This window comes from Amblyraja radiata, chromosome 21 (genome assembly GCF_010909765.2).
Source record: "Amblyraja radiata isolate CabotCenter1 chromosome 21, sAmbRad1.1.pri, whole genome shotgun sequence".
Lineage (NCBI taxonomy): Eukaryota > Metazoa > Chordata > Chondrichthyes > Rajiformes > Rajidae > Amblyraja > Amblyraja radiata.
This window is the reverse complement of record NC_045976.1, coordinates 7,029,479-7,041,473: the sequence shown is the minus strand read 5'-3', so window position 1 is coordinate 7,041,473 and position 11,995 is coordinate 7,029,479. Positions and strand designations below refer to the sequence as shown.

General features: G+C 49.6%; 1 protein-coding gene across 1 annotated transcript in view; it reads left to right on the top strand.

Annotated features, from left to right (window-relative positions):
* Positions 1 to 11,995, top strand: part of plekhg7 (pleckstrin homology and RhoGEF domain containing G7) — an 80,528-nt gene that overhangs the window by 46,321 nt on the left and 22,212 nt on the right. Inside the window, exons 7-11 of the mRNA XM_033039428.1 lie at positions 2,342 to 2,485; positions 3,949 to 4,044; positions 6,912 to 6,995; positions 10,300 to 10,410; positions 10,901 to 11,075. Coding sequence (XP_032895319.1) covers positions 2,342 to 2,485; positions 3,949 to 4,044; positions 6,912 to 6,995; positions 10,300 to 10,410; positions 10,901 to 11,075 — 610 coding nt within the window. The remainder of the gene's footprint in view (positions 1 to 2,341; positions 2,486 to 3,948; positions 4,045 to 6,911; positions 6,996 to 10,299; positions 10,411 to 10,900; positions 11,076 to 11,995) is intronic.

The window sequence follows — 11,995 nt, the reverse complement described above, 5'->3', positions numbered from 1 at the left end:
CTCTTCTGGTAAACCTCCTCTGCACCCTCTCCAAAGCCTCCGCACTCTTCCTGTAATGGGGCGACCAGAACTGCACGCGGTGCTCCAAATGTGCCCTCCCCAAAGTGAGCTTCTTTCCCACCATGGAGATGGAGTGGTTCGCAGTTCATCTCTCCCTCATGAATGAATGAATGAATGAATGAATGAATGAATGAATGAATGCTTCATTGTCACCTGTAACGAGTCACACTGAAACCCAAGGTGTGCAAACAGTCTCCACATAAAGGGCATCAACATTTATAAAGTATCCCGCACCTGGTCCTCATTTGTTCACCCCATCTCCCCCTCGCTCCCAGCGCCCCCCCCACACCGTGTCCTCCTTGGTTCTCCCCCTCCCTTCCTCACCACGGCCCAGCTTCAATGCTCACGTATATCTGAGGCTCAATCTCCACTCCAGATCCTCCACTCAGTGTCTCCCCTCAGTCAACCTTCATGTGGCCATTCGGCCCCTCAACCTTGACCAGTGGTGCAGCGGGTAGAACCGCTGCCTCCCAGCGCCAGAGGCCCGGGTTCAATCCCGACCTCGGGTGCTGTAGGCGTGGAATTTATACCCTCCGGGTGCTCCAGTTTTCTCCCACATCCCAAAGACGTGCGGGTTTGTAGGTTAATCGGCCCTCTGTAAAATTGCCCCTTGTGTGGGGGGAGCGGATGAGAAAGTGGGATAACATAGAACTAGTGTGAACGGGTGATCGATGGTCGGCGTGGATGGTGGGCCGAAGGGCCCTGTTTCCGTGCCGTATATCTCTCAACCAAACTAAACAAAATTTCTGATTTATCCAGTCTGAAGAAGGGTCTCGACCCAAAACGGCACCCATTCTTTCTTTCTTGAGTTGCTGCCTGTCCCGCTGGGTTACTCCAGCATTTTGTGTCTATCTTCATCTTAAATTTCTGGTCCAGCAGGAATCTGTGTTCCTCTGCCTCTCCAGACTCTGCTTCCATCATCCTTCATCTACTGGAGAAACTCAGCGGGTGCAGCAGCATCTATGGAGTGAAGGAAATAGGCAACGTTTCGGGCCGAAACCCTTGGGTTTCGGCCCGAAACGATGCCTATTTCCTTCGCTCCATAGATGCTGCTGCACCCGCTGAGTTTCTCCAGCACCTTTGTCTACCCTCGATTTTCCAGCATCTGCAGTTCCTTCTTAAATCCTTCACCTACTCACGGGACTCTGAGAGAGTGACTTTGCCTGACTCCCATCTTAAGTTTGCAACCCCTATTTTTTTTTTTCAAACGATGATCCCAAACTCTGGATTCTCCGCTAGAGGAAACATCCTCTCCACACCCTGCCTGTGGAGACACCTCGAGATTTTGCAAACCCTTTATCACTCTTCCAAACCCCAGCGAATACCAGCCCATCCTGTCCAAACATTTCTCAGCAGACATTTCCTCCCCCCATTCCAGTTATCCATCCAATAAACCGTATCTACGGATCTAAGTATTTACGTGGCGCAGCGGTAGAGTTGCTGCCTCACAGCACCAGAGACCCGGATGCGAATTTGACTACGGGTCCTTTCTATGTGGAGTTTGTACGTTCTCCCAGTGACCTGCGTGGGTTTTCCTCGGGTGCTCCGGTTTCCTCCCACATTCCAAAGAAGGTTTGTAGGCTAATTGGCTTTGGTAAAATTGTAAATTGTCCCTAGTGTCTCTTTCTTGCGTGCACAGACTAAAGTTGTAGGACAACTTGTTCTATTTGATCTTATTTTATTGTGCACGCCAGGTTGATTGCATTCGTCGAAACAGGGCAGACCACATGAAGGTTGCAATCTCCCACCCCGTCCCTAGTGTGTGTGTGTGTGCAGAATTATGTTAGTGTGCGGGGATCGTTGGTCAGCGCGGAATCAGTGGGCCAAAGCACCCACGGGATCAAGGGGAGAACATACAAACTCCGTGCAGACAGTGTCCGTGGTCAGGATCGAACCCGGGTCTCTGCAACTGTGAGGCAGCAACTCTACAGTGCCGCCCTATGTGTGAAATAGTGTATTTCGCTCTTGATGCTTACAGTCACTAATTATAGGATTATAATCTATAGCAGGCTCTGCCTCAAAAAGACAGCCAGCATCGTCAAGGACTCACGCCACCCTAATTCACCTCTAACATTGGGAAGAAGGCTCAGGAGTCTGTAACCCATGTGACCTCCAGGTTCAGGAACAGCTTCCTCCCGACAACTATCAGCCTCTCGAACAACACACAATACAAACTAAACCATAAAGTGTGGAGTGTCTTTGGTTGCACCGGGCTCTATTGCACTAGTACTATGGGTATTAGTTTATTCATTCATTCATAATCCTCCTTTTGCCCTGTCAGGGCAAGAGCTGGCAAGAGGTACTGAAGCATCAGAACCCAGAGAGCGGGCGTGGGCAGAAGGAGAAGAAGCTGCAGGAGGCCATGTGGGAGATCTTCACCACGGAATGTACCTACTTCAGGGATCAGCTCCTGGTGATGGAGGAGGTGAGACTATCCATTGCTTTTCAAAAAGCCTTTGATAAGGTCCCACACAGGAGATTAGTGGGCAAAATTAGAGCACATGGTATTGGGGGTAGGGAATTAGCCAATAGACAAGAGACAATAGGTGCAGGAGTAGGCTATTTGGCCCTTCGAGCCAGCACCGCCATTCAATGTGATCATGGCTGATCATCCCCAATCAGTACCCCGTTCCTGCCTTCTCCCCATATCCCATGACTCTGCTATTTTTAAGAGCCCTATCTAACTCTCTCTTGAAAGCATCCAGAGAAACTGCCTCCACCGCCCTCTGAGGCAGAGAATTCCACACTCACCACTCTGTGAGAAAAAGTGTTTCCTCGTCTCCGTTCTAAATGGCTTACTCCTTATTATTAAACTGTGGCCCCTGGTTCTGGACTCCCCCAACATCGGGAACATGTTTCCTGCCTCTAGCGTGTCCAAGCCCTTAACAACCTTATATGTTTCAATGAGATACCGTCTCATCCTTCTAAACTCCAGAGTGTACAAGCCCAGCTGCTCCATTCTCTCAGCATATGACAGTCCCGCCATCCCGGGAATTAACCTTGTAAACCTACGCTGCACTCCCTCAATAGCAAGAATGTCCTTCATCAAATTAAGGGACTAAAACTGCACACAATACTCCAGGTGTGGTCTCACTAGGGCTCGCTACAACTGCAGAGTTGACATGGATCAGAATTGACATGGATAGAGAATTGGTTGGCAGACAGGAAACAAAGATTAGGAATAAATGGGACCCTGTCAGAATGAGGAGGAGATTCTTCAGTTAGAGGGTGGTGAATCTATGGAACTCATTGCCTCAGAAGTTTGTGGAGGCCAAGTCATGGACATTTTTTAAGGCAGAAATTAATAGATTGTTGATTAGTACGGGTGCCAGAGGTTATAGAAACATAGAAAATAGGTGCAGGAGTAGGCCATTCGGCCCTTCGAGCCTGCACCGCCATTCGATATGATCATGGCTGATCATCCAACTCAGTATCCCATCCCTTCCTTCTCTCCATATCCCCTGATCCCTTTAGCCACAAGGGCCACATCTAACTCCCTCTTAAATATAGCCAATGAACTGGCCTCAACAACCTTCTGTGGCAGAGAATTCCAGAGATTCACCACTCTCTGTGTAAAAAATGATTTTCTCATCTCGGTCCTAAAAGACTTCCCTCTTATCCTTAAACTGTGACCCCTAGTTCTGGACTTCCCCAACACCGGGAATAATCTTCCTGCATCTAGCCTGTCCAACCCCTTAAGAATTTTGTAAGTTTTATGGGGAGAAGGCAGGAGAATGGGGTTAGGAGGGAAAGATAGATCAGCCATGATTGAATGGCGGAGTAGCCTTGATGGGCCGAATGGTCTAATTCTGCTCCTATCACTTATGAACATGCATTCATTCCATCCTGGCTTTTACAAGTTTCTCACAATCTGTTTCTCTTTTATAGGTTTTCCTGAACACTTTGACATTTCTGCAGAGCGGAGGGTGGCTGCTGGATGTTGACCCGCGGAGACTGTTTGCAAACCTGAACGAACTGTCCAAGGTAACCTGGACGCTGGGAATATAATAATAATCATACACAGCCCACTGAGTCCCCACCAACCATCAGACACCCATGTATACTAATCCTACACTAATCCGATTATTACTCTCCCCTCATCTCTAGAGTCACTACAAAGGCAAGAGGCCAAATGGACTCCTATTAGGTAACAAATGGTGAGGCGCAGCAGTAGAGTTGCTGCCTCACAGCGCCAGAGACTCTGGTTCGATCCAGACTACGGGTGCTGTCTGTACGGAGTTTGTACGTTCTCCCCGTGACCGCGTGGGTTTTCTCCGGGTGCTCTGGTTTCCTCCAACATTCCATTTGTAGGTTAATAGGCTTCGGTAAAAATTGTAAATTGTCCCTATTGTGTAGGGTAGTGTTAGTGAACTGGGATCGCTGGTCGGCACGGACTCGGGGGGCCAAGGGGCCTGTTTCTGCGCTGTATCTCTAAAACTAAAACTAGAACTCCCCCCGGATATGATTCTACACCTGCTCACTTTAAGGGTCAATATTTCTGATGTGGGAGGAAATCAGTGCACCTTGAGTGTGAAACGTGCAAACTCCGCACAGACAGCAGCCGAGGTCAGGATTGAACCTGCGTCAATGAAGCTGTGTGGAGAACGTAGTGGGATATACCTGTTACTAGCCGAGATTTGACCAAATATCAATATGCCTGGTGTGTAGAATGGCCAGCTGTTTCCATAGCATAACACCCTAAAACACATCCCAGTGGATTAGCACCCAGGTAGGCCCCAGATCCTTACCCTTTACTCTGCAAAATGTGTATAACTGCAGAGACCACAAACCTGTACCGAATCTTGGCAAGAACTACCCCAGGTAGTTTTGGTAGTAGGAATGAAGGCGTAGACTATTTTCCAAATGGGGAGAGGATTCAGAAATTGGAGCTGGATAGGGATTTGGGAGTGCTGGTGCAGGTCTCCCAAAAGGTTAATTTGCAAGTCGAATCGGTAGCAAGGAAGGCAAATGCAATGCTAGCATTTATTTCGAGATGACTAGAATGCAACAACGGGGATGTTAAGCTGCGGCTTTATAACCCACTGGCCAGACTGCATTTGGGTTATTGTGAGCTGTTTTGGGCCCCATATCTGAGGAGGGATGTGCTGGTGTTGCAGAGGATCCAGAGGAGGTTTACAAGAAAGATCCCGGGGATGAGTGGGTTAACATATGATGAGTGTTTGTCGGCACTGGGCCTGTACTCACTGGAGTTTAGAAGGATGAGGGGAGGACCTCATTGAAACTTACCGAATAGTGAAAGACTTGGATAGAGTGGATGTGGAGAGGATGTTTCCACTAGTGGGAGAGTCTAGGGCAACCAGAGTCATAGAGTGATACAGTTTGGAAACAGGCCCTTCGGCCCAACTTGCCCACACCGGCCAACAATGTCCCAGCTACACTAGTCCCACCTGCCTGCACTTGGTCCATATCCCTACAAACTTGTCCTATCCATGTACCTGTCTAACTGTTTCTTAAACGTTGGGATAGTCCCAGCCTCAACTACCTCCTCCTCTGGCAGCTTGTTCCATACACCCACCGCCCTTTGTGTGAAAAAGTTACCCCTCAGATTCCTATTAAATCTTTCCCCCTTCACCTTAAACCTATGTCCTCTGGTTCTCGATTCCCCTACTCTGGGCAAGAGACTCTGTGTGTCTACCCGATCTATCTGTTCTCCAGAGATACTCCCAGAGCTGCTGAGTTACTCCAGCACGTTGTGTCTTTTTTGTAAACCAGTATCTGCTGTTCCTTGTTTCGACTTCAAAGTGTGCATCTACCCGATCTATTCCTCTCATGATTTTATACACCTCTATACGATCGCACCTCATTCTTCTGCGCTCCAAGGAATAGAGTCCCAGCCTGCCCAACCTCTCCCTATAGCTCAGCCCCTCGAGTCCTGGCAACATCTTCGCAAATCTTCTCTGCACCCTTTCCAGCTTGACGACATCTTTCCTATAACATGTTGCCCAGAATTACTTGGAGAATGCGTTGTGTGCATCTAAAGTCCACGCGTTGTACATCAGGCGTTACTGTAGGCATAATCCTCGGCTTTCTTGTTTCCAAATGTTTCTTCGTGTGTTTTGTGTGGGGGGTGGTGTGGGGGTAAGGGGGAAACCGCTTCGGTCGCCTCCTCCACGGAGAGGCGAGTTTTTCCAGGTCGCCTCCCCCGTGGCCTAACATCAAGGATCGACGCGGCCTTTCCCGGAGACGCGCCCGGGGCTTCAGCGGTGGGTGCAGCGTGGACTCTCGGCGTGGAGCGGGTGAGCCCTCGCTGGGGCTCGCTGGAGGGGAGCGCTCCGTTTCGCTGACCCGGGGCAGCCGGCAGCCTGAAGTCGCAGCCTGAAGCCGCGGTCTGCAGAGCTCCAGCTGGTGCGGCGTCTACAGCCCGGGATCTCACGTTGGGGACCCGGGGGAAGAAGAAGCCATCACTGCCGGCCCGCGGCCGACTTCTACCGCGGGTCCGGCATGGACTTACCATCACCCCTGGAGGGGAGCTTCGACCGCCGGCCCTGCAGTCTACGGTGCTTCTGGCTGCGGCGGGGACTTTAAAACTCGACCGCCGGCCTGCGGCCTACAACAACTTAAAGCCGCGGTCTCCGGTGAGGAAGAGCCGATCCTGGACTGACTCTGGACTCTGGTCCTGTCCACAGGGGGGAAATGGAGGAGGACTGGCCAAATTGTGTGCCTTCCACCACAGTGATGAATGCTGTGGTGGATGTTTGTGTTACAGTTTTATTGTGGTTGTGTGTTCTTTATTATTGTATCGCTGCAGACAACCCAAATTTCCACCAGCCTGGCTGTGTGGCAATAAATTATATCTATCATCTAATCATCTCTTTGTTTCATCTTACTAGGTGAGTTTGGACTTCCTGACCAATCTGCTGGATGCAATTGAGAGCTCCTGGGATCTATCATCTCTACTTGCCGTGCTGTCAAAGGTACTTGATTCCAAATGTTTATCACCTTAATGTTCCGTTAATGTTCGGTGATGTCTAAATACGTCACATGCACAACATTAAAAAAAAAAAGAAGAGAGACGACCATTTACTTGAAGCTTTCTTTAAAAATAGTTAAATCAGCCACTAAGGGTGGGTCAGCTGGTAGAGCCATTGCCTCATAGCACAGCGCTAGAGTTGCTGCCTTACAGCGACTGAGACCTGGGTTCGATCCTGACTACGGGAGCTCTCGGTATGGACTTTGTACGTTCTACCTGTGGGTTTTCTCCGGATGCTCTTGTTTCCTCCCACACTCCAAAGATGTAAAGGTTTGTAGGCTAATTGACTTTGGTAAAAATTGTAAATTGTCCCTGGTGTGTGTGTGTGTGTAGGGTAGAGTAAAGGGCCTGTCCCACTGTACGAGGAAATTCAAGAGCACTCCCGAGTTTTAAAAAAAATCAAACTCGTGGTAAGTACGTAGAATGTACGTAGCGGGTACGTCGGAGCTCGTGGATGTCGGAGCTCGTAGCGGCTCGTAATGCCAACGGCTGGTACTCGGGAAACGCGGTAACCCGTGAAGTTTTTTCAGCATTGTGAAAAATGTCCACGAGAGCCCCGAGTACCTACGAATGGCTATTACCGTAATTCTCCGAGTTCGAATCAGGGGAAACTCGGGAGAACTCTTGAATTACCTCGTACAGTGGGGCAGGCTCTTTAGTGTGCGGGGATCGCTGGTCGGCGTGGACTCTGTGTGCCAAAGTGGCCTGTTTCTGCGCTGTATCTCTAAACTAATCCAGGTCTGATCTTGACCTTGGGTGCTTCTATGTGGAGTTTGCACGTTCTCCCTGTGACTGCGTTGGTTTCTTCTGGGTGCTCTGGTTTCCGCCCATGTTGATTAATATCCACACTATCTTTCACTCATTCCTGAGCAGTAATTCTAATGTCGCTATCATAAGTCAGACACCAGGTGACACCATTTGTTCTTTAATGACCCTGTACATTGAGAATGAACACAGCCCAGAGTCAGGCTAAGCTGGAAGTAAAACTCTGCCTTTCAGGAACATCTGAAATGCCAAACAAATGAGAGGCCTGGATAGAGTGGATGTGAAGAGGATGTTTCCACCAGTGGGAGTGTCTTGGACCAGAGGGCACAGCCTCAGAATAAAAGGACGTACCTTTAGAAAGGAGATGAGAAGGAACTTGAATTTCTTGAGCCAGAGGGTGGTGAATCTGTGGAATTCATTGGCGGTGGAGGCCAGGTCAATGGATATTTTTAAAGCTTAGTTTGACCGGGTCTTGATTAGTACGGGTGTCAAAGCTTACGGGGAGAAGGTGGGAAGAATAGGTCAGTCAGAGCTGACTTGATGGGCCGAATGGTCTAATTCTACTCCTATGTTCCATGATCTTATGATTTAAAAAAACAATAATTTTTTTACTTTTTTAAAACAAGTGAAAAAATTAATAAATATCTCAAACCAGAACATTTAAAAACATTTGAAGAAATTGACAATGCTACCTGGATAGTTAGGTTTAGAGAGAGATTGGCCCTTTGGGCCACCGAGTCAGTGTTGACCAGCGATCACCCGTACACTAGTTCTATCCTACACACTAGGGACAATTTACTAAAGCCAGTTAACCTACAGGCTTACACGTCTTTCGAGTGTGGGAGGAAACCGGAGCACCCGGGGAAAACCCACAAGGTCACGGGGAGAGCATACAAACTCCATAAAGACAGCACCCATAGTCAGGACCAAACCTGGGTCTCTGACATTGTAAAGGCAGCTGTGCCACCACAGGTGATAGATAATACTTCTATGGGTCAGCACTGCAGGTATTGAGTGAGTCCCACTGCAAATTGGAGGAACAGCACCTCATATTTCACTTGTGCAGTTTACACCCCAGCGGTATGAACATTGACCTCCAATTTCAGGTAGTCCTTGCTTTCTCCCCCCTTCCCCGCTCTCCCACAGCCTACTGTCTCTGTCTTTCTTTCTTCTTCTCGCCCCTCCCACCCCCCCCACCGCCACATCAGTCTGAAGAAGGGTCTCGACCCGAAACGTCACCTATTTCCTTCGCTCCATAGATGCTGCCTCACCCGCTGAGTTTCTCCAGCATTTTTGTCCACCACTGAAGATATTGAGGTCATCCGTTAAGATGCGTCATTGCCAGAGATTGCCCCCAACATCCGCTTGTACCTGTACTATGTAGCAGGTACTACATGAGGACCAGTTAGACAGGTACATGGGTAGGACCAGTTTAGAGAGATATGGGTCAAACACAGGCAGGTGGGCCTAGTGTTGGTCGGTGTGGGCGTTGGGCTGATGGGCCTGTTTCCTGACTATGACTCAGTAACCTGTGATGCTGTACAAGTCTTGACATATTCACTGGCATCCACTTAATTGAGCCGAGCCTCCAGCTTGTTGTGGAAGATGTCGACCAGCATCCTTGCGGAAAGCCTTGCTTCCTTGTTAAAGCCCTGTCCCACGGTACGAGTTCATTCCAAGAGCTCTCCCGAGTTTAAAAAAAATCAAACTCGTGGTAAGCAGGGAGAATGAACGTAGCGGGTACGTCGGAGCTCGGGGACGTCTATTGGCGCTAACGGCAGGTACTCGGGAAGACTCGCTAACGGCAGGTACTCGGGAAGACTCGCTAACGGCAGGTAAGCTCGGGAAGACTCATGAAGATTTTTCAACATGATGAAAAATGTCCACGAGAGCCCCGAGTACCGACGAGCGGCCATTACCGTAAATCTCCGAGTTCGAATCAGGGCAAACTCGGGAGAACTCTTGGAATGAACTCGTACCGTGGGACAGGGGTTTTATGTTGGTACTCACAGCTGCTTGTGTCCAACAATCACCGATAGTTCTGAGAATTCCTTTGAAACGGTGATGATTCACAGGAGACCTTCTGCACTCGAACGCATGAATCTCTAGATTGATCGATAGACACAGCATGGAAACAGGCCCTTCGGCCCACTGAGTCCACCTTGACCATCTGTTAAATATGTTATATTACTTCCCCATCCACTCCCTACACACTGGTGCCAGTTTACAGAGGGCCAATGAACCTGAAAAACCCCCATGTCTTTGGGATGTGGGAGGAAACCGGAGCACCTGGTGGGAACCCACTTGGTCACAGGGAGAACGTGCAAACTCCACACAGACATGGTCGGGATCGAACCCAGGTCTCTCTTGCAGTGAGGCAGTGACTCCAGCAGCTGCACCATTGTGGTGATAACAGGCAGCTTTATATTTCTGTGGCAAGGGAGAGATTGTATGATGTGATTGTGTATAATGGTTGCCTTCAGTTTCAGGACTGTGTGTGCAGTAGTCATCAGAAGTATTGCCTGAACTATTCTTCGGCTAATTTCTACCTCAATAATCTGAAGACAAGGGATGACTTTGGGATCTTCCTTAAGGTACAGTATCTATTCCTATCCTCTAATGATGTCCGTAGTAAGACCCAGTTTTACCAAGTGTCAAATCTGGCATTAGATCACCGACCATCAGATTTACTTTGGACTTAAGAGACAGCGCGGAAACAGACCCTTCGACCCACCGAGTCCGTGCCCACCAGCGATCACCCCGTACACTAACGCTATCCTACACGCACTAGGGACAATTTACAATTTTTCCAAAGCCAATTAACCTTCAAACCTGCATGGCTTTGGAGTGTGGGAGGAAACCGGAGCACCCGGAGAAAACCCACGCAGGTCACGGGGAGAACGTGAAACCTCCGTACAGACAGCAGCCGTAGTCGGGATGGAACCCGGGTCTCTGGCGCTGTAAGGCAGCAACTTTTCCGCTGCGCCACCGTGCCGCCCATGCTGTTGACGTGCCTTGCGTGCCGTTCCCCACTGTTCCCACAGCGCTATCTCACTCTCTCTGTGTTCTCTTTGCACGCGGCAGTGGTGCGAGCAGAAGGGCCAGTGCAAGCGACTGCACCTCTCCGACCTGCTGGTCTCGCCACTGCAGAGGCTGACCAGATACCCGCTCCTCCTGAGGAGTCTCTGTAACAGATGCACGGAGGCGGGCATGAAGCAGGAGATCGAAGCCATCATGGAACGCGTGGACAACTCGATCTGTGAGTACACAGTCCTATCTCCCGCGGCTGCTAGTCCTCATGGCTGGTGCTCTAACTGAGTAGAAACCTACTGGTTTAGTTTAGACAATAAAGCACGGAAACAGGCCCTTCGGCCCACGACCCCGCGCCGACCAGCGTCCCCCGCACAATAATACTATCCTACACCCACTAGAGACAATTTACACATACACCACAGCCAATTAACCTACAAACCTGTACGTCTTTGGAGTGTGGGAGGAAACTGGAGCTCCTGGAGAAAACCCACGCAGGTCACGGGGAGAACGTACAGACAGCACCGTAGTCAGGATCGATCCTGGGTCACTGGCGCGGTAAGGCAGCAACTCTACCGCTGCGCCACTCCTCCCTTCCAATACACAATATCCGTAGACCAAGTCTAACCTAATGGAAGTTTCTTCACTCCAGTCACACACACTTTCCCATCCCTTTAGTTGTATTGCGTTCGGGCAGTTTACAACCCAACGGGATGAATTTCAAGTAAATTCCTAGCATTCCCTCCCTTCCCTCACCCACCCTAGGCATCCTATTAGTTCCACTTTTCTCCCTTCATTATCACCTCTTCCCCAGCCAACAATGGGCCATTGTGGGCTCCACCCATCCGTAGTCATCTGTTGCTGGCCCTGCTTCGTTCTGGCCTGTTCTTACCTCCAGTTCCCTCCCCTCTACTTTCAGTCTGAAGAAGGGTCTCGACCTGAAACGTTACCCATCCTTTTTCTCCAGAGATGCTGCCTGACCCGCTGAGTTACTCCGGCACTTTGTGTCTTTCTTTACACTCATAGAGTCACAGTCATTCAGTGTGGAAACAGGCCCTTCAGCCCAACTTGCCCACACTGACCAACAATAGACAATAGACAATAGGTGCAGGAGTAGGCCGTTTGGCCTTTCGTGCCAGCACCCCCATT